This window comes from Neomonachus schauinslandi, chromosome 9, assembly GCF_002201575.2.
Source record: "Neomonachus schauinslandi chromosome 9, ASM220157v2, whole genome shotgun sequence".
NCBI classification, from domain to species: Eukaryota; Metazoa; Chordata; class Mammalia; order Carnivora; family Phocidae; genus Neomonachus; species Neomonachus schauinslandi.
This window is the reverse complement of record NC_058411.1, coordinates 41,296,496-41,319,931: the sequence shown is the minus strand read 5'-3', so window position 1 is coordinate 41,319,931 and position 23,436 is coordinate 41,296,496. Positions and strand designations below refer to the sequence as shown.

The window sequence follows — 23,436 nt, the reverse complement described above, 5'->3', positions numbered from 1 at the left end:
AGCCCAGATTCCAGGGGCCACAGTGGGTAGAATGGCAGCATGAGGCTCTGGAGCTGTGCTGTCCAATAGTCACCTGTAGCCATTTAAATTTAATTTCAAATTAATTAAAAGTAAATAAAATTAGAAGTGCAGCCCCTCAGTTGCACTAGCCACACTTAAAGAGCTCACTAGGCACTGGGGGCTACCGTGGTGCCCCATGCAGATATGCAACCCTCTCCTCACCACAGAAATTCCACTGGATGGTGCTCCTCTAGAGGCAGGCAGGGGCCAGCCAGCGGTAGACTTTGAATGACATGCAAAGGTACTTGGACCTTATTCTGAGGATAATCAGATGCCACTGAAGTGTTTTATTCAGGAGAGGAGAATGATCGCATTTATATATTAGAAAAGCCACTCTGCAGGGCATGGAAAGAATTAGAGAGAGGCAAGACTAGAAGTTAGAGAGACCAGCTTAGAGAGCTTTTCATTCATTCAAGAAAGATGATGATGAGGGCCTAGAACAGGTAGCATAGTCGAGAAGTGTATGGATTCAGGACATATTGAGAGAGCTAATCAACATGACTTATAGTTTAGGTGTGGAGGGCAAGGAGGGCAGAAGTTAAGGTTGATCCCTGCTTGGGCAGCTAGTGAATGATGGCACCCTTAGCCTAGACAGGGAACAAGGGAGAGGAAGGAATAGATCTGGAGAAGAGAGATGATAAATTCAACTTTGTTCTTGAATTTGAAGTCAACAATGAGGCATCCAAGTGAGCTTGCCGAAGGCATTTGGATAGTCAGACCTGAAGCCTGGGGTACAAATCTGGGCAGGAGATAAAGATTTTTTTTTTTTTTTTTAAAGAACTTGTCTTTTTCTTTTTCAAAGATTTTATTTATTTATTTGACAGAGAGAGACACAGTGAGAGAGGGAACACAAGCGGGGGGAGTGGGAGAGGGAGAAGCAGGCTTCCCGTGAAGCAGGGAGCCCGATGCGGGGCTCGCTCTGGGATCATGACCTGAGCTAAAGGCAGACGCTTAATGACTGAGCCACCCAGGTGCCCCTGGAGATAAAGATTTTTAAGCCATCACCACATGGGTGACATTTGAAGCCATTGGAGTAGATGAAATCCCTGGGGGAGAGAGTGTGGAATGAGATGCTAAGAAGGCCAAGCACTGAAGGCTGACAGTGATGAGACCAGCCATGAAAGAGGAGCCCAGAGAAGCAGCCAGAGAGGCAGAAACTATATGGGAGCCAGGTAAAGAGGATATTTGGGGAAAAAGGAGTGGTCATCATGTCAAGCGCTGTAGAGATGTCCTCTCTGTAACCCCTGTGTCATTTTTAAATGTCTACCTCATATTAGAGATATTTGTAACGACTCTTACGCTCTGTACTACTCTAAGCACATCGGAAGTACAGACGGGTTCTTCTATATCTTCACACCTTCATTTTTCCTAGTGTAAGTGTTGCATATAGAAGATACTCTTTTGATAGTTGTTTAATTACTTTCCAGCCTTCAAACTTAAGGCTCTTATTGGACTTAAATATATATAAAGTGTGTATCCTTTACATGTGTTTTCCTCTTATGCAACTTTCTCTGATGGGATGAAAACATCTCAGTTCCCAGGGAGGGTAAGGTCATAACTTAGTAGAATCTCATGTTTTCAGGAAACTTTGCAAATTGAGGGTGTGGGGGGGTAATTCCCTCCAAAACAGAAGAAATAGAACAAAGATGAATATGTTTTAATAAAAAATTTTTATTATGATTATTTACACCAGTTCCTTGATAAGCATATAAATGTAAACTTTTATCATTGGCATTATTTCACATATGACTTATCGAGATTCAGAGTTAATACTGTCATTTGAGTGTACAGGTAGTGAGAAAATTTTATTATATTCACAGAATATACATACACGTGCATCCAAAATGTGTCCCTCGTTAAGCCAGTGGTATAGACACAGTCCCATTGGCCCGGCTTCTGGTCCGCAGGTGCACACTGGAGTCAGTGATGTCCTCCACATGATCCTCGCTCTTCTTTTCCTTCAGGCTGTTGATGAATCTCAGGGTAATTTCGTCCCACTCCTCCGGCAACAGCATCAGCAGAAACCCAATGCAGATGATGATGGTAGCAGCCAGGCGGACGACATTGAATATCACCTCCTGCTTCAGGAGATCCACAGCTAGGGCAGAAAAATCAGGTCTGTCATAGGCTATGACTGTTTCTAGGCTTCTCTGAGAACAAATGACCGAAGTCAGTGCTACATCTAGAGATTTCTAAGGTCTCCCTTGTTCTTTCAAGCTCATCTTTCCTTTCTCCATATCATTCTATCGTTCTCTTTGCTTGCTTTCTGTTTCTTCTCCCTAAGTCTCAGGCTTATCCTTCAAGGCTCATGTCACCTCATTTAATTGCCTCTGCAAGTTTTATTTCTTGAAACTTCTCCTCTGCGTCCCTTCACACTTTTCCAGTTTCATTGGGCCGCTGATGATTTTTCAGATGAGCCAAGCTTGTTAATGCCTACGTCTTGGCACATGCTGTTCTTTTAAAAAAATTTTTAATTGAGGTGCAATTCCTGTAAATTAAAATGAACTCTGTTCAAGTGAATTTAGTGGCATTTTGTATGTTCACAATGTTGTATAACCGCCACCTCCATCTGGTTCCAAAACATCTCCATCACTTCAAATTATAACCCCTTACCCATGAAGCAGCTACTCCCCAGCTCCCTCCCCGACCTCCCAGTTCCTGTGTGGGGATCTGCTGTTGGTTTCCATGAGTTAACCTATTCTGGAGATTTCACATAAATGGAATCATACCACATGTGACTTTTTTGTGTGTGGCTTCTTTCACTTAGCATGACGTTTTCGAGGTTCAACCATGTGGTAGCATGTCTCCATACTCCCTGCCTTTTTATGGCTGAATGAGATCCCATTGTACCCCAACTTGGTTATCAGTTCATCTGTTGATGGACATTTGGGTGTTGCCACCTTTTGGCCATTGTGAATAGGGCTGCGATGAATATTCATGTACAAGTATACTTTTGAGTCCCTGTTTTCCGTTTCTCGGCATAGGTACCTAGTAGTGGAATTCTTGGTCATGCACAGGCTGTTCTTTTTACATGGAATGCCCGTCCCTTCTCATATCCACACCATCCAGCTAATCCCTGCATTAGTTCTCTCTCTTGGCTTCTTACAGGAAGCCTCCCTGGAAGCCACTCCTGTGTGCTCTCAGAGCCTTCATTACACACCTCTATCAAGACAATTCTCTTTCTACATTGTAACTACTCAATTCCTTTTGTCTCCCTCTGTGTTCTGCATGGTCCAGAGAACAGGAACTGTGTCTCGCTCAGGACCCCTCACCAGCGTTAGCATTGTTCCTGGCACATCCTAAGTGCTCAGAAATGATGTGTTGAATGACCGGATCCCTGGGTGAATGAATGGACTTCCTCGACAACTCCTCTCCTCTCTGATATTTCTTTCCTCTGGATATCTTTTAGTCTTAAGAGTCTGTCTCACGGGCGCCTGGGTGGCTCAGTTGGTTAAGCGACTGCCTTCGGCTCAGGTCATGATCCTGGAGTCCCTGGATCGAGTCCCGCATCGGGCTCCCTGCTCAGCGGGGAGCCTGCTTCTCCCTCTGACCCTCCCCCCTCTCATGTGCTCTCTCTCTCATTCTCTCTGTCTCAAATAAATAAATAAAATCTTTAAAAAAAAAAAAGAGTCTGTCTCACACGATTTGGCATTTGCTAATAAATCACACTGTGGGGTTTTAAGTTATTTCATATATGCTGGGCTTGTTTTCCAAATTTGGTGAAAGTTTCTTATGGGAACAATAATATCCTTCCCGCCCCCTGCCCCCCCGTTTCTTCTACAGTTCTGCACACAGTAAGTGCTCAATGAACACTTGCTGATTGTCCCGGGGCAGAGAAAGGTGGGTACCCGAGACTTGGAAAAATAGAATTTTACAGTTAGAAGGACTATACGGTGTTCCAAATCACTCACTTTCATTACTTGTTTCATTGACAGGTTGCACTAGGAAGATTATCCTGGAAAAATAGCTTCTCTTCTTGTCCCTGAAGTGAGTCCAGTTGCTTTTTCCTGTATCTATTCCTGAGGGCCATCTGCTGTGCCCCCAGGAGAAGCTTCTGCCGCTCCCCACGGATAGTCTGATGGGGAGCCAACACCCTGAACATTTCCTACACTTTCATTAGTGACGTTTACTTGAGAGTCCTCGGCTGGGATGCCTTTTGTTTCCACAGGACTTCCTCTAAAAATACCGCAAAATTAGGTTGTCAGGGAGATTACATGAAACCCAAATGATACATTTGGTATTTAATTCTAAAAGCACGACCGAGTAAAAACAGTGTTTATAGCTGCAAATTTTAAATCTGCTGCATAGTTATTCTGTTGTCTGCCACCTTCCCGATATTTAAAAAACATCTTCCCAGGCAAGGGACATAATTCACAATTGCTCGAAGAAACAACACAGGGTGTAAAAGGAACACAAGCAAGAGACTGCGCACATGTCAAATCCTACAAGTACCTGCATTTCCAGGAACGCTGAGCACTGTCCCGATGGAGATCAGGATTGGGTATGTCAGCACCACGCCGACATTCACCAGGATATTGAAGGCTGTAAAATAAAGGATATGGATGATGAAGGGAAACTGATCTGCTGGGCTCTTTCCTTCTTAACATAATAGAACCAGTGTTTTTGCTAAACCTGCCTTCTACGCTGTCTGCACCTTTGGTCAATTAATTCTCTAATTTGGGAGCCGGATGCACGTTTCTCCATTGAAGTAGTCTATTCTTCTTTCTCCTCTGCCACCTTGACTGCCTGATCTCTTGCCAGCTGGCTGGCAAGGGGCATATTGAGCAAATGCAAAGCAGTGAAACAATCAATTTACGACACTGCTTATTAGCACTATAAAGGTAGGCTGGGGCCAGCCAGAGGTTGAAAGAAGACAATGATTGAAGTTTGGGCTTTTTCCCTTTGTTACTTTGTTATATTATGACATATTCCTGATAACTAAAAGGCTCTCATGTTACTGCCAAAACAAAGCTCTATCCAAGCACGGCCTATGCGCTTTTATTTCCTTTCTCTCGTGGTGAGCGTCATGCAGGCAAACAAAAGTGTGTTCAGTGTAATGCACTGAACCCCAGGGACCTTTTCCGCATCCTGACTTGTGCACAGATTACCCAAGGGCAGGTCCACAGAACCAAAGGAAGGTGTAACTAGATACCTTTTAATTAATATCTTTGGATCTTTTTAGTAAAATATAAAACAATCATCTACCCCCTACAAAAATGATCAAAAATACATGTTTTCAAAAGAAAAACAATTATAAAAAAAGAAAAACAATGATAAGCTACATAGCATTGTTTTATTTTATTTTATTTATTTATTTTTTTATGTAGGCTCCACACTGGGAATTTGGGTTATGACTATTCCCAGCTAGATTGTTTTTGGCCAGAAAATTATCTAGGCACTTTTAATTAGAATGTTTGGATCTTAGGAGATCAAGACCTGAGCTGAGATCAAGAGTCTGACACTTAACCCACTGAGCTACCCAGGTGCCCCTACATAGCATTATTTTAATGGATTTCAATCCAGTCTTTATTTTAGGGGTTGTTTAGATGTTTACGAATGGTCCTCAATTCAGAGAGATCTCTTTGTAAATGACTCAACCATGTTGCCTATATCTCTATAGAACCAAAGATGGTTCTAGAACTACTCCATTCAGGACAGTGTTTATTCTTCTATGCTATCTACAATTCTTGCTTTAATTAAGCCCACTAACTTAGTTATCTGGAGTCACTTGTACTTGGCAGTTAGAGACAGTGGGTTTGACTTTCATAAAACTTGGGCTCCTTCATAATTATCATATAATAGTAGTGGCAATTAAGGCAGAGGATCTTCCTCAGTTAGTAACTCTTTCTCCTTCATTGCAAAGCTACAATGAAAATGTTCCTGCCCCTCAACTCTCTCCCCAGACTCAGGGAATCAACTATGGCACACTCTAGCTAAAGTCAGGAATTTTTTCAGTCCCACACAGACTCTGCTAAACTCCTGCACGGCTATTTTATTAGCTGAACTGGATATTTCAGTGGATTGAAAGTATTGGTGTTTGGGTGAGAACTGAGCCCTTCCCACTCAGCAAGAAACAGGGGGCTTCACCGAAATGTGTTGTCTGTTTTTAATCAGTTCTTTAGGTAGAACACTTACTCATTTTTCTGACAACCTAAGGACAAGAATATATAATTCAATATGTTATCTGTAGCATGGGGCCCAGCCCAAGTTGAAATGGGCTTCAGACATGTCAGGGGAACGGACCAGGCCAACCTGCATTTGGGCTTAGGCACTCCCTGGCAGATAGCCTGACCTTCGAGAAGGAATGAAGCAAGGTGAGCCTAAGCAAATAAAAGCTGTAGTTACAGACAATGTGCGCAGGCCAGAGGACCACCGGCTATTTGTCCAGCCCAGCTCTAGCCAGATCACAGCTGGTTACAATGGAGAAGAGAGGGATGGAAATAAAAACTCAAGAACAGGAGCAGTGAAGATTGTATAAACCCTGGGGTGTGTAACACAGGAGAGAGGCTGTCCCCTCATTTTATCACAGAGCAGCTTTGGCACCATGAGGACTGCTGTGGGCTGGGGACGGGCTGGGTGGAGCCCCTCCGGTACTGGGCAGCGCTATACCCAGTGGAGTATGGAGATCATGCTGCTTGATGGAGAACTAGTACCCAGTAGCCTGGGTGACACCCAACCTGAGTGGGGCTGGTAGAGGAGCATGTATTAGACCTGCCAAGGGATATATGTTGGTGAAGGGCTACTTTGCAGAAAGCTGGAGATCATGTGTACACAGCTGAGGCCAAGAGTCTGTGAAATTTGGGTTATGACTGCTCCCAGCTAGATTGTTTTTGGCCAGGAAATTATCTAGGCACTTTTAATTAGGATGTTTGGGTCTTATGGAAACAGTGCTATTGAATTCCACTCAATTTAGCAGAGGTTATGAAAGGTCATAACTACATATTTTTGGACTTCAAAAGTAGAATTCAGAGCACCAACAATTAACATTTGATCATTCTCTTGTCTCAGACCTCACCTTAGGGGCCTGGGCTAAAGTAGAGAAAAAGATGACCCAGTGCTTATGTGGGAATGAAAACCTGGGCATGTTTTTCTCCCAGGAATTGCAAAGCTGCTTCAGATTATGTCACCTTGATAAAGAAGGTCAGCTGAGGGTTGGCAGACGTCCTGCAGGTCAAGCGTGGTGGGTAAATGGGGACCAGGCAGAGGGGGCTGTCCTTACGAAGGGTGAGGACAGAGGAGCAGAATGAAAGTGATTTGGCTCTGAGTAAAGGGACACTGAGTCATGTCGTGGTTGCTGTTGTTCACCTGCTTGGGGAGACAAGAGTGGGTTTGTTATTTTTCAGGTTCCTTTTACAGCTAGTGACAGAAGCAGCACAGCTGGAAAGTGGGAGCCCCCTGGTTGCTCAGGTGAAGCAGACCACCTTGAGTTTGGGGAGTTTGGAGAGACAACATTAAAAAGACTCCAGTTGACTTTTTCTTGGTCATCGACTAGGCACAGCCTACTTAGAAGGGCAACCAAGTCTAGTTCTGCCTTCTTCTCCTGCTTGCTGAGGGCTTCCTATCTCAAATTCCTTCTCCATACACAGCCCCAGAGTGGGCTGACTAAAATGCAGATGTGAGCCTGTCATCTCTGCTTAAAGATTTTTCAGTGGATTTTAAATCCACTCCCTTAATGGGTTTCCAGGCCCTTCATAACCTGTTTCTTCCCAGAATGTCATCTCCTTCCTTCCTCCCTATTCCTCCTGCACTTGGTGTTCCATCCATTTTGATCCACTTTGAGTTCCTTGAATGCACCATCTCCTCTCTCCCTCTGCTTGGCACACCGTGCTACACCTGGAACACAGTGACATCATACAGTACATCATGAAGAATGGACAAGGCTTCTTGAAGACCAGTGGTGATCAGAGTGGCCTGGGCCTCCAGCTCACACATTAGCCCATGGGAGGTATACCAGTTGAACATCTCTGATCTAATGAAGCAATACCCCGCAAAGAACCTTCTAACCATTAGCCAACCTTAGGTAAGTTTGGGAAATAGAGGACAAAGTTTCCCAAGGGAATAACCCTACTATGATCATTCCTTGGATAGCCAAGGAAAGTTCAAGTGACATAGGGAATGGAAGGCAAAACCCAGGGCCACTTACCCAGCCACAGCCCGGCCATCCCACAGAGATAGCCCCATGGCAGAGCTGCAAATGAGGACCAGTGCTCCACCTTGGTGAAATACAGGATGATCGGGGTGAAAGAGATGAAGATCAAATTGAAGAAACCCAATGTGGAGACAAAGTGTGCTGCTTCACCGAAGTTGGCACTTCCAAGAAACATCTTGAACAAAACCTTGGATTGGGAAAGAAACTCCTTAGCCACACATTAAAAACTTTGCTAGAGCAGAAAGGCAAGTTCTACACAGTGTACTGACCAGCCCAGAGTTTATCCTCTATTTCTTCTTACCCCACCAACTCCATGGCACTAAATGGACCGTTGAGATAAGGAAGTAAAATGCCCTGTAGTCTTCATATGAAACAGCAAATGCCATAAAATGAATTCCTTATGATGTTGGAAACTGCTGAAGGCATTGTGTTAAATACCACCATCGGGGATGGGTATAGGGTGAATGATGACTAAGAGTGCAGATAAACCCAGGACGATCTAGGGTTGAGATGCCATCAATTCTTCCCCTCAAGCATGGGATTCATTTTACCTGTAATCTGACAGATACCAAAAACTAAATTAGAGAGACGATCTTTATGTTGTTGAGAGACATAATAATGATGCCTTGGATTCATAAGCACCTTTCTCTCTGAGCTTAACATATTTTCACAAATACTGTTTATTCTCCAGATTAAAAAAAATTTTTTTCCTGGATATAAATCTGTGTACAGAGGAAGATAACAAGGAGGTGTGAATGGTCAACATAAAGCCACGTTGGGCTAAGGAGGACCCAGGTGTCTAGTTGATACTTCTTGGCTTTATAACCCTTCTGCTTCCTGTATTAATCCTTGAACAATGTAGAATGGAGCAGATCTTCCTGACGGTGCACATTTGATTTTATGCATGTCTGCAAATGTTACTGCTCCCAGGATGAATACATCTATAACATGGTCAGGAGAATACCTCAATAAGACAGCCATCCCAGTCACATAGCAATTCCAGGGGTTGCTTTTAATTTTAACCGAACTTACTATTTTTTTCTCTTGAGAGAGTTAATCAAGAGAACTTGACCACGTGCTGTTCTTTGATCCCATCAGACACCTTAGTGGAGTCTCAGTTGGGGGCCAGTTAGACACTAATGGCAATTGAGTGAAAACTTGTCAAGCTTGTCACAGAATCACTGGGCCAGGAAATGTCAATATGGAAATAGACTCAGTGCCCTAGGAGCCGCAGTGTTGGTGAATAATCAGATCAGGCATCCAGGAGGGATGCAAAGGGCGGGCGTTTCCTGCTTTTCACAGAGAAGTTTCTCACTGAAACACCAAGAGAGGGGAAAGTGGAACAGTGCCTTAGCTACATCCCAAAAGCTGGCTCTGAAAAGTGGAGTTTTGGGGATAACCTTGTAGATCTGCTCTCTTAGTCCTTGCCTCTGAAGTCAGGGGCAACGACTGAATAGATTTTCCACTGAAGACAGGCAGCTCCAGCAGAGAACGAGTGGTAAGTACATAGTGCAGATTCAGAGTATCCATCAGAGAGGAAAGGAGGCCCTTTGTTTCACTAATAACAGGAGTTCCTGTGGCTTCGGGTTAATACGTAGCAGTCAACTCGCAAGTGACGGCTTGCTTGTTATTTTTAACACCTCATTGGAGTTAAGATAATGACTGTAGATAGTTAACATAAAGAAACTTAAAGAGAAGAGGAGTCTTTATCCGCCCCTGCTGCAACTGATTGATGATTGTGGAGGGGCCGAGGCGTGGAGCATGGGCTTTGGACGTGGCCAGTCAGAATTTAAATCTTTCTATCACTGCCTGGCTGTGTGCCCTTGGGCAAGTTACTTAATCTTTTAAGCTTCAGTTTCCTCATCTGGAAAGTGGGGATCAGTGCCTGTGCCTCAGAAAGTTGAGTTAGCACAGGTGAAAATTTCTGGCCAGTGCCCAGCATGTAGCAAGTACCCAGTAAATGGTACTTAGTCTTATTTGAACCATCTTTTTTTTTTTTTTTCTTCTCTAGCCAAGACTTTCATTGTCCCGGCTTCCTTTATCACTCGCATCTAAGTTACGAATGACAGCTAACCACATAAAAAAAGGCACAACATACCTTATATAATGCAGATGTAGAGGCTGAGCCCACTGCGAATGCCACTCCTATGATAGAATCTGTGTGGAAATTATCTGCATATGCCATCATGACGATACCCGTAATGGCCATAATTGCAGCAACTATCTGTCAAGTAGAACGCAAAGAAATTTTTCTTTAAAAAATTGATGCCTCCATATCTCAGGGCAAGCAATTGAAGACTTCATGAGAGTTGCTAAATGCTTCCTCAAACCCAATTACCTCTCATACATCGCTGTTTCAAGGTAGGAAGGGTCAGTATTAACAAGAAATCAGTATGCTCGTGAGACATCCAGACAGAGACTATAAAAGCTGCTCACATTCTAATTAAGGGCTAGTAATTGCAGTTTAATCTTTTAGCTCAACTTCTTAGCGATTAATATCCATGTTGGTGAAATGAATTTAATAGGAAATCACTCCACAGCATTTTCATCTAGACTGTATTCTTTTTCTTCAAACAATTCAGCATACATTTTAATCAGCTCCTCAGACCAATGCATGATTTTGAAGATTGACCCATCACCAGGACTTGATTAGGGAGACATAACACTGATGCAGCTAAGAGGCAAAATTTAGGCCAAGGGACAAAAAGGAAAGCCTATCATCTCTCCCAGTGATTTATAAGGAGGGAGCTGAGTTTGCACTGGCCCTGGGCATGTCAAACGGAGGCTAGTTCTTCCTTTGGTTTACGTGCAAATTAACCTCAAAAAGATCTATTCTGGGGCGCCTGGGTGGCTCAGTTGGTTAAGCAACTGCCTTCGGCTCAGGTCATGATTCTGGAGTCCCGGGATCGAGTCCCGCATTGGGCTCCCTGCTCAGTGGGGGGTCTGCTTCTCCCTCTGACCCTTCCCCTCTCATGCTCTCTGTCTCCCATTCTCTCTCTCAGATAAATAAATAAAATCTTTAAAAAAAAAGTGTTAAAAAAAAAAGATATATTCTAGAGCATTAACTGCCTAAAGTGAAATAGTCATCATTTGATTAAAATCATAATGGTCTACTATAAATTGATATGATCCTGGATCTATTCAAAACAGGGGTCCACTCCCTTAGTGAAACGCTGACTTGCATCTGTTTCTGAAATTATCTTGACCTGATTCCAGTAGAAGCCATTTCAAAGCCATAGTAAACAGTACAATGATGGCCCTGGAATAGGGAACGGTATGTCATTTCCCTGTGAAATAGTCTCACTGACTTTTAAACCCAGATGCAGCTTTGCAAGACATGTATAGGCACCGGGTGGTTAATTTCGTTAAGGTTCAGTTCTGAGTATTCCCGAGTAAATCAGTTCCTCCGAGATAGCTTTTCCGCATATGTGACTTTTGTTGGCCCCTCCGAATATTATTAGTGAATTATTTATTACAACAAAATGTAGCCCTTTACATGTGACTGTAGACTCACTCCGTGCCAGTGCGGAGTATGGGAGTGATGACACATAATTTAGATGCTGCTGAAGCAATTCTTTTGTTAATGACCACCAAGAGCAAGTGCACTGTTGGCTTCAGACCTAGCTCCACACTGAAGCATCTTTTATGAAAAACAGCAGGAGTACTTGAGAACAGACGCTGACATGTCAGCAGTGAAAAACTGTCTTCATAAAGCGTTTTTCCAGGAGGCGGCTTGATGGGAGGCATTCCTCTTGCTGAGTGAATATCATATTCTCTAAAGCTCCCAGGCATGTGTTCTAGTTAGGCTTTGCCTCTCACTAGAGGGAACAGAATCTAATACACACACCATGAGGTGTCAAGGAAATTTTCCAAACAAGAAGTAATAGACTCATAAATAAACATGGGGAGGGGGTTATTTCGACCTGGAAATTCTGCGAGGGCTATCATTTTCTTTGATTTGGGGATTTATGGTTCAGCCCAGGACTTGCAACGATCCTTTGGGCAGTCTGATTTCAGAGAAATGAAAAGGCACGTTAGACACTGGCATTTTCTGATTTGTTTTCATGTTTAAATAATGTTCATGGGTCAAAGCGTTCAGGTGCGCAAGTCGATTTCCCTCATAAGACTGAGCTTGTAGGACAAGAAATTTGAACCAATATTTGTTTTCTTTCAGCCAAGCATCAGTTACGTTTTCTTGTTCATATCAAGACAGGGTTATTAGAATACACTATTAATTGTAATGAACTTTAACATGATGTACTGTTTCATATTTAAAATTATTGTATAACACATAATATCTGGGTTTAAGCAATTGTGTGTAATATAGAATTCTGGGTCTAGGGAACTCTGAAAACAAACAGCCTATCGAAAAAAAAAAAGAAGCAGCAAAAACAAGAACACTGTCTAGAAAGCGATGAACATTTGATACTATTACCCCAGGATATGGCTTCAGTTAGAAGCACTTCCTTTTCTGAGTCAGCCTTTAGTAAAAATATATATGCACAATATGTCTATTATAAATTTTCTCAAGATAGGAATTACGTATGGACAAAGATTATAAATTTTATAGCAATTCAAAACTATAACTGTGATGAGCCTTTTAAAGATCTCCATTAGATTTCATATTCAACTTCTTGTAGAAATATTAGCTGGACCACTTAAGTTGACATATCAATTACACCAGTGTCTCTTTCAATTGCCTTCATGGAGAAGAGCATTTTTCATGTCGGGGGGCGGGGGGGGGGCTGACAATGTAATTAGCTAAGTTCTAAAAGCATGAGAATCTGAATATTTGAGATGTTAGAAAAATTCTTCTCTATGGTATGAACAGTAATTTATAGGTTATATAGGTTTCCTGGGAGGAAAAGGTAAGTTAAATTATTTTCCACATTTTTAATTTAAAGTTCACCACTATCTAACAGAACAAATTTTCTTTGGCTGTGTTTTAAGATACTTTCAATGTGTTTCTTATCTACACAGCTGGAACTCAGGGACGAGAGCTCAGCTAATCTAGGAAATGCAAGGAAATGTGGGGGGGGAGGCTCAGTGGAGTGGTCATTCGGTTCCCAGAGGTGGCTCTCTTTGGCACCACTGGTTAACAGCAGAGTAGATATTTTTCATATTTCCAGAGAACGAATAGCATAAACACAGATCTGAGTCACAGGTATTTTCAGAATTGACCAGTTATCAAGGAAGGATTCATAGTCTGTTCTTTTGAACAAAAACCACAAATGACTCTTCTTGGGCTCGGGACCCTGGACACGTGCCTGCAGGAAGCCCGTGCCTTAAATCCGGGTCAGAAGTGCTCCAACCCCAAAAATGCCTTTGAGCACATTAGCATCTAGAGGAGGGATGCTTCTGCTGAAAAGACACCATCTCATGGTGCCCGCTGTCGGGCTCCAGAAAGACATGGTTCTCCTCACACCCTACTCCAGTTCCAGCCCTATAACCAACCGGAGTGTCTAAATAAGAACACTCACCACTATCATTCCGTGAATCCGGTTCGGGTGAGAATGTTTGTAACCATAATGACCATAACCCTCCCAATGCCTCATTTTTAACTTTGGAAACCTCTCAGACCTCTCACGTCATGGTGTGCCCACCTGGGGGGAATACCCTGAGGAAGAAGATTTATTTAGCCCCTTTGCTCAGCATACCTCTTAAGGGACATTTCCTCCTGAGCCAGCTACCTTCCTCTGCAGGCTCAGCCCCCTCTGAGAGCCTCCTGTCAACTTTCAGGGCTAATCAGAGGGAGACCATGAGGCTGTCTGAGTGTGTTCCTAAAGCCCAAAGATGGCTTTGGAGGTAAACGTTTGATAATATCACTGTGCTATTTACCATATGTGACCCGGCATGAAAGCTAGGCTTCTGTCATCTCTCAAAGAATTCATCTGTATACATAAAAGCTAGAGGAACATCTGGCTTTTGACTGTTTTCTTTTCTTGTATCGTCATTTCTTTTCTTTTTTTTTGTCTCAGGCCTTCCAAACCAAAATGGTCTGGCCCTTCTCTTGATCTCTGTGAGTGTTCACCAGCCTCATTACAGTTACTGTTTCCCCCACTGACAAAATGGCGTCCAGAATTATTATTTGTGTAACAATACCAGCTCTTCCAGGGTTCAGGGTATTGAAGTGAACCTTTAATCGCTTCTCTTTCTAATTGCAACTGAAATAACTTTCCTTAATTTGCCTTGTGGTTAACAGTGTTTCTAAATCTGGGTGAGCACGGAGGGGCTTCTGTGGCTCACAACGGACCCCTGAACCCCAAGCCTCCAGTAGCCTCTAGAAAGGAGAGCCTCAAAGGTTCACTGCTGGCAGGGTGGTACTCAAGCCCAAGACTACAGGTCCGCAGCTGAAGGTGGGATACACATTAATAGCTTGGCCGGTGAGACCTGCACTGATGATCATCCTTATTTAAGTAGAGTCCATTTTCAAGGAAAACCAAGGCTATGCAGAAACCTTAAGCTTGTCCACATGCTACATTTAAGGTTCCATGAAGGTGAACCATCTGTTTTACTCAGATCCAGTGAAATTGGGCAAGAGTTGAAGTGTGAGAAATGAAAGAGGTGGGCAGTGTTTAGCCATACAGATTGTGGGTGGGGGGGGGGGGGGGGCAGAGGGTGCCTGGGGACAGGTCAAACCAAGTTGTTCAGAGCCCCAAACCGAGATTCCCACCCCCCATCCCCCAACACACATCTATTTTTATATGAATAAAATCCATCTGAAAATGATCTCTAAGGGAGACCAGGATTGGAAAAGTGGGAAAGAACTGCCAGATGGAAAGACTAAAGGGTGTGCATGGAGGATAGAGCAGATCTATTGATGGCCTCTCGTTAAGGGATTACAGATTCCTTGCGGGTATAAAATTGGGAGAGCATTCCACCTCAGCTTTCTCCTCCCAGTATTCACGAATTTTTCTCCTGCCAAGAGGGGGATGATAAGGATGAGTCCCACTACCCATCCTCTGCTGCCTCCTCCAGGAAGCATGAGGGTTCTGGATAGAGGATTCTGCACTGCACACAAATGAGCAGTTAGGGCATAAATGTCAACCAAAGGCAAGATGGAAACAAAAGGTTATCTCGACTCTTCTCTAAATGTGTCATATTGGCACAAATCAGTAACAGCTCAGCTCCAGTGTCCTGATTTAGGGCACTCTGGAGCTCAATTTGAATTCAGAGAAGTGCAGGTTAAGCAGTGAAAGATTCCATTTAACTGAGATACTGTAGTCGGTCCGTGGTGGATCTTGGAAAGTAACCAAAGGAGCCACAGTTTGGAAAGTTAACTGCATAGGGACCCAGCTAGAAAAATATGTGGGTGTCAAGTCAAAGAGACACAAATTCATTTCCTAAATCTGCTAAGGAAGTTTGGGGTCTGCTGAACCATTCACCACCCACCAATTTTCTTCCTCCATTCAAGGAAATTTAAAAATGAAAGAAAATTTTCAATTAACAATATAAAAGATGAGACGGGGACAAGATCTGAAAGAAGAGTTTCAACTTCCTAGTCTGACATTTACTTTTCAGACTGGAGTGCAATCGATACCCGTGACGGAGAAGAAAACCCCCAGCCAGTGGTTCATTTTCTTTGAGGAGAACCTTTTTTTTTTTATTAAGGTGATTTCTCTGCTTTTCATGAATTTAAGAACTCTAGCTAAACAAGACAGGATCTTGAAGATGGGAAAACACCCTTTTTCAAAGCTGCAAGAGCTGGATTCTCACCAACATTTGTGCAATTAAAAGAAAAACCTTTAAAAAAGTTTACTAATTTCCATGGGATGATCATATATCAGCTGTAAGCAACTCCTCATGAAAGAGTTTTTAACACAGCAATGTTTACCAGCAAATTGGCTGAAATGATTTTGTGCTAGAAAACTAAATGTACAACAAAGTACCTTTCCATCTGTAATGCAATCAATATTCTAAGGAAACAAAAGATTAACAAGTTATTCATAAAACAGAATCATTTTTCCGTGAGCATTGCTACTTCTGGCCAACTGGTGCTCCGGAACAACCCATATTTACCGAAAGCAGCACTTTAACTATTAAGAAAAAAGAGAGAGTAGTCCAAGTGGGGAGGCCTGCACGGGCTGTGCTTTGATCCTGTCTGGATGTAGGCAATGAAAACCGCATTTACATTGTCAGTGTTCTGTTTGCTCTCCTTTAATTTCTCAAATGACCCAATTATACATGTTCTCAATATATCTCAGGAAAAAACAGAATTGCTGAGACTGTCAAAAGGCAAAACGCTGACGCTGTTTTGGTTCTTTTCATATCCCATGGCCTCATTACAGGCATCGTTAAAATTACACCTTGACGTTCTTCTGGATTGTGGCATTAAACACTTCCTCATGTTTCCCAGTGAGGAGCAAAGCATTTCCTGGTATGTAAAAAGAAAACTATCTGACTTCTACCATGCTTGACGTTCATGTTTACCATTTTGCCATCTATAAGGTCTTAATTTATGTATGTCCTTATTAACAAGTATATACAACTCATTGGCTACGTAATGGTTTTTTTTTCTACTGGGTCTTACTACTTACGGGTGCTGTAGTAGTTTCCTGAGGCTACTGTCACCAATTACCACAAACTTGGTGACTGAAAACAACAGAAATTTATTCTCTCACAGTTCTGGAGGCCAGAAGTTCAAATCCAGGAGAGCCATGCTCCTAATGGCAGCTCTGGGAGAGAATACATTCCTTGACTCTTCCAGGTTCTGGGGGTCGCCCCTGCTTTCCTGGGCTTGTGGCCACGTCACTCCAACCTCTGTCTCTGTGGTCACATTGCCTTCTCCTCTTCTGTGTGTCTCTCCTGTGTGTGTCTCTTATAAGGATATATGTTATTGGAATTAGGGCCACCTAAACAATCCAGGATGATCTCCTCTTTGCATGATCCTTATGTTAATTATGCCTGCAAAGACCACTTTTCCACATAAGGTCAGATTCACAGGGTCTGGGAATGAGGATGTGGACACCTTATTGGAGACCACCATTCAACCCACTATAGATGCCAATTTTTGAATGGTGATGGTCTGTAGCCTCTAGGCAGATTTCCTAAATGTGTGATTTAAATAGAAGTTACTCAGCTGAGTTTGTGTGTGTGTGTGTGTGTGTTTTTTAAATCTCAAATAAACACTGAACCTCTTTTGATAGGACACCTTGCATCAGTAAGTTCCCTGGTTAAATGCATTCATTCACTCCAATACAACTGATTGTCTCACTGGTAAATCTAATAGAGAAGATATTGATTCCCTTTTGGTATTCAGATGCCATTGAAAGGGCAGAAAAGCCCCTAAATCTCCTCTTTTCCCCTTTCTTCTGAGAAGCCCCTCCAAATCCTCATGGGTAATCCATGGTGCTGGCAGACAGAAAAGAGAAAGAACTTGTAACCATGAATTTATTGACTATATCCTCAAATATCTACTGAGCCCTGTTTTGTCCCCTGCCTTATTCTAGGTGCCAGAGACAGAGGCAGAGCTGGCTTCATGGGCCTATAACCTTTGCAGATGCATAGGGTCCCATGATTAGAAGGGCCTTGCCCTTGGTTTCATGCTCTGCTGTTGCTGCGTTGAAATTATGGACAGATTTTTTTGAGTGGTCCCTGTGTTATTTAAGAAACAAAACGGATCAACATAGGGGAAGGGAAGGAAAAATAAAATAAGATAAAAACAGAGAGGGAGGCAAACCATAAGAGACTCTTAACTATAGGGAACAAACGAAGGGTTGCTGAAGGGGAGAGGGGCGGGGGGATGGGCTAGATGGGGGATGGGCATTAAGGAGGGCACTTGTGCTGAGCACTGGGTGTTACATGTAATGACGAACCACTGAATTCTACTCCTGAAACCAAAACTACACCATATGTTAACTAACTTGAATTTATTTATTTTTTAATTTAAATTCAATTAGCCAACATATAATAAACCATTAGTGTCTGACTAACTTGAATTTAGATAAAAACTTGGGGGGAAAAATAAAGCTGCTTTAAAAATTAAAAAAAAAGGAGTGGTACCTGTGTTTTCATTTTGCACTGGGCCCCACAGATTATGTAGCTAATCCTGAATGGAGCAGTGAGCAATATAGGGAGGGTCCCTGCTCTCAAGGATTCGTCAGGGTACTTGAGGGTAAACATCTAGCACCAGTGTTTCACATATAAAAACATAATGGTAAGTCCTTTGGATGGCAAATCTAAGTTAGCTGGTGGAGAGTGTGGTACACATCTGGGTATATTCTAATGTATCATGGACTGGTTCAGAGTTTCTCAACTTGTCTGCTATCATAGCTTTCTACTTCTTGTTCATGTCAAGCTTCAGTTCTGAATTTTTGAGCAGCATCTCCCAAGATACAATTGGAATTTGCTATTAAAAAAGTTTTAAGGGTTAATGGCCATCATCAACTCTCTCTCTAGTATTAATTTCAGCATTTAGGGGGCCAGAGACCCTGAAGTCATTGCAACAAGAACAATATTTGGACAGAAAAATATGCTTCAAATCCAGTCTTGGACATCTCTTTCAGAGAACAATAAGTATGTGATGTTTATCTTCTGGGAAAAGGCTTTTCATTTGTACCTCTTTCTAAAGAATTACGTTCTCAATATTTTCATCATGGTGGCATGCCAGATGACATGAATGAGATCTGGCTCCTTAAATCTGCATGGCTTTCAATCAACCTAACCTAGAGCAAGCATACAAAAGAATTTTTTTTCAAATCCATATTACTTCTGAAAGGAATAAACTCAGAACTGAAGTGGCTGGTGGGAGTTTAATACAGTTCAATGAAGGATTTGTACCCGAAAGTACAAATTGCTGCTTTTCGTTCCATTTCTAGATTAGTCATACTAGATACATAGCCACTTTTAACAGCATTGTGCCATTACCAGTGACTTTAATTACTGTTTGGTAACCTTATCTACTTACACCAACGTTAATTAAATCCATCTTGGGGCCGGGGGGGGAGGGAAAGCATGAGGGAGTCGTCCCAACATATGTTGATTGAAAAAAAAAAATCATAATCTTTACTGTGGCTAATTTTCTCAGACCCTTCTTTCCTGAGGACAGAAGGAGTTGATCACACCACTAATTCTTAAAAAAGAACTTATTTTTCCCTGTCTGTTTTCGGGCCTCCTGTTGAAATCAGCTGACTGCCCAAGGGAGTCTCTTTATCCTTTCATGATATGGTAATTGCCTGGGTGTCCTAATGCATCTTCAAATTCCAATTTGTACTCAGAACCAATGGGGAAAGTTTGACAGAAATTCCATGAAACAGAGGAGCTCTCCCGATGCCAAGGATTTACGATTACGGGTGTCCTCACACATTGAATCAAGTGTGCCATTACCCTCACTCCCATGAACCTGTCTTTCAGCACGATCCACGACAGCAAGAAGACAAAGGCTTTGTTACAACAGAACAGAGCAGAGACATCCGTGGCTGTCAGCTTCTTTAAAGCCAGTAAATACAGGTAATTAGTCAAAGTCCATAGAATAGAAAAGGGAGCAGTTCTTTTAAGAAAGAGCTTCAATGTCAGACCATCTTCACCAAAAATCCGACTGCATTCCCTAGGAAAGAAAAAGAGATTAATTGTCAGGTACTAATTGTGACACATTTTGGCTTGTCTAACTCTTGACAGCCATTTTCTGGCAAGAACACAAACACTCAACACCCATTGTTCATCTGTGGAACTTACTGAACCCAGGGCTCCCACCTACGGGCCACAATGGGGGCAAAGGGTTCCATGGACAAGAGCCCACATCTCCCCAGGCACAGAGCTAGGCCCTTTCCTACCTAGATATTCTCTCAAGATGGCTGGGGCAGCCAGTCTGCTGCTGCTGAACATTCTCAGAGAAGCCTGGAGAAATACAGAAATGAGTATTTTCTAGGATTACCAGCTATTAGATGAGAGAGAAGATTCCTTCCCAAGGGGCGAATACAACAGGACCAAGAGGGCTGCGACTGTGTGAACAGGTAGAGATGACTTGCAGCCATGGGAAGCCACATGATGTGGGATGTTATTTTTCCTAAGGGTCAAGGCCTCTTTCTAATGTATCTGCCCAGTTGACTAATTTGTTTTTCCTCTAGCATTTTTAAGACAGAAAAAAATGATGAAAGCTTCTGTGATGACCCCAAACTGGTAAACTAACTAAATAAAAAAATCAAACTCAGGTTGTATTTATATACACATATTTGGCTGTTTTGGATGAATTATCTGAATTTATTGTGTAAAAATAATCACTTCAGTTAAATGTTTGCTTTGTTTGATTTCTGACTAAATTGATTATTTAACCCAAGGGGCCCTTTTAATCAAAATGTTCAAACTAGCGATACAGACAGGCAGTAATGACGTGATAGAGTAACAGTGTTTGTCTGACTACGGATTGAAAAGAGGCTCGCCATTGGGATAACTCAGCTTTATTTTTTCCATTCAGTTGTTCATGAACATCCAAGCATTTACTGGGCAACTATCATGTGCCAGGCAGTGTATTCTCAAGAGTCGTATAAATATCTTGTTCAAAGCAACAAGTTACTGATGTTTGCATGGTTATAATGAAATCTACATGGTTTCTCTGGCACTGATTTCTCTTCTAGCTTTTCCTGAAAAGAAACAATTGTGCCTCGTAGGGATCCGAAGGGGTACGTGCACCCCGATGTTTATAGCAGCAATGTCCACAATAGCCAAACTGTGGAAAGAGCCAAGATGTCCATCGACAGATGAATGGATAAAGAAGATGTGGTATATATATACAATGGAATATTATGCAGCCATCAAAAGGAATGAGATCTTGCCATTTGCAACGACATGGATGGAACTGGAGGGTATTATGTTGAGTGAAATAAGTCAAACAGAGAAAGACATGTATCATATGATCTCACTGATATGAGGAATTCTTAATTGCAGGAAAAAAACTGAGGGTTGCTGGAGTGGGGGGTGGGGTGGGAGGGATGGGGTGACTGGGTGATAGACACTGGGGAGGGTATGTGCTCTGGTAAGCGCTGTGAATTGTGCAAGACTGTTGAATCTCAGATCTGTACCTCTGAAACAAATAATGCAATATATGTTAAGAAAAAAAAAAGAAGATAGCAGGAGGGGAAGAATGAAGGGGGGGGAAATTGGAGGGGTAGACAAACCATGAGAGACGATGGACTCTGAAAAACAAACTGAGGGTTCTAGAGGGGAGGGGGGTGGGAGGATGGGTTAGCCTGGTGGTGGGTATTGAGGAGGGCACATTCTGCATGGAGCACTGGGTGTTATGCACAAACAATGAATCATGGAACACTTCATCTAAAACTAATGATGTAATGTATGGGGATTAACATAAGAATAAAAAAAAAAAAAAACTGAAAGTACCTAAAAAGTAGAAATGTTCTATACTAATAAAATTTTTAAAAAATTAAAAAAAAAAAAAAAGAAACAATTGTGCCTCAAAGTATTTTGCAAACCAAAGTCATCTCGAACCAGTGTTTGCCCCACATGTATGAAGCAACTTACCCCACGGGAGGGCCACATGGAGGGAGGGAGTGACAAAGTGGTGAGGCTCTAAGCACAGGAGTATGGCCTTCAATGTCAAGTCTCACGGTAAACACTGCTTCCAGGCAGCTGAGAATGCTGGGAACGGTAGGCCAGCAAATCCCGGGAGGTTAAAAATGCGTATTGCACACACAGAAACCAGTGTAATAGTTTTAGTTTTGATGTGGGGGACAACCAAAACGGAAGGATTTTTGTAAAATAAAAATGCGATCTCCCAAAGGGAAATTCTAACTTGAGAGAGACAAAGCTTCAAGAAAGGGGCGAAATAACCTAAAAACAAAGTCTTTTGTAAACAGAAATCGCACCTACTCACACACCCAGGGAAATGGAGGGCATCTCTCGAGCCCCGCGGCCAGGGAGATACATGGAATCAGAGCCACAGTTGGCTCAGGACATCCTACCTGTCTGTCCTCACAAAGGGATCTGCTCTGTGAGGAAGTCTCCAGGGAGAGCTGGAGCTGAGAGCCGTGGGCTCATCCTGACATCTACAAGTACTAAATGACTTTTGAAATACACATTGATGAAGAACCACAACAAACGCATTTCTGAGGAAAGGATTTCTTTTCAAATCGCTGGCCCTGGCCGCTGATGGTTCTTCCTTCCCAGAGCCCACCATCATGCTGGGTTGAGAGCTCTCAAGCAAAGACTTTGAATGCAGGAGAGCACACATTCTGACCCTGCAGGGAGGCACAGTGACAGGGAGAGCCCCCTCCCCCAGGGGGGCAGAGACTGTTCTTTTCACCTGGCCCCGCCTGGCCCCCTGGTGTTGGCTTCCTTATCAGTCCCCTCTTCTTCCCTTCTCTTCCTGCCAACCTTCTCCCGGTTTGTCACTGCTATAGCAGGACTTAAAAATGGTCTCCATTGAAACGCCAGGTCACCGGTGTAGCACCTTATGCTGTTTAAGCGTTAAGCGCTCAGAAATGTGACAATTCAGAAAAAGAAAGGATTACTTTAGATAAGCAAGTAACAGTGGGGCTCTCCTTGGGATGATGAGATCAGAATTTCTAGGCAAGAGGCACTGACAGGTGGCAAAGCTTGCACTGAAGCTTAGAAGCTGGGGGACACTAATAAATTAATTATGCTCAACATTGGGGTGCCTGGGTGGCTCCGTCATTTAAGCATTTGATTCTTGATTTCGGCTCAGGTCATGATCTCAGGGTTGTGGGACTGAGCCCCATATCAGGCTCCACACTCAGCTGAGAGTCTGCTTGAGATTCTCTCCCTCTCCCCATCTCTCCCTCTGTCCCTCCCCCCACTCACAGGCTCTCTCTAAAATAAATACATAAATCTTTAATTATGCTCAACACTGTTACAGCACCTACTAGTTATTGAACCCCTTCTATATGTCAGATGACATCTTAAGCACATTTCATAGGTACTTACGGAGATGAGTATATCTTTGGCTCTAGTTTCATGCTTTCTAGAGATTTTTTTCCTTAAGAAAACACCCTTGTCAAAACTATGGTTTATAAATATTTTCTTATTAAATTTCAAATTCATATGATGCAATTAAATGCTCTTGATTGTAATATCAGAAACGATTTCCAAATGAATAACCCCTACGATCTAAATTTGATACATTATTGAAAATTCTTTCGATGTTAGTGATAAGAAAAAAACTGAAAATGCTTTCACACCATTCAAGGGAAAAGAAGAAACTAGTCAGAGGGTCTGAAGCTATGGGACACATTCTGTTTCCAGTCTTCTACCCTAAC

The 23,436-nt window shown here is 42.6% G+C and overlaps 1 protein-coding gene across 1 annotated transcript in view; it reads right to left on the bottom strand.

The window, feature by feature from the left end:
• Positions 1–1,916: 1,916 nt before the first annotated feature.
• SLC35F4 (solute carrier family 35 member F4) overlaps positions 1,917–23,436 on the bottom strand; it is a 231,005-nt gene continuing 209,485 nt past the window's right edge. Inside the window, exons 4-8 of the mRNA XM_021701480.1 lie at positions 19,535–19,754; positions 10,308–10,433; positions 8,204–8,396; positions 4,513–4,602; positions 1,917–2,158 (exon numbers count right to left, since the gene is read on the bottom strand). Of these exons, the coding sequence (XP_021557155.1) occupies positions 1,917–2,158; positions 4,513–4,602; positions 8,204–8,396; positions 10,308–10,433; positions 19,535–19,754 (871 nt within the window). The remainder of the gene's footprint in view (positions 2,159–4,512; positions 4,603–8,203; positions 8,397–10,307; positions 10,434–19,534; positions 19,755–23,436) is intronic.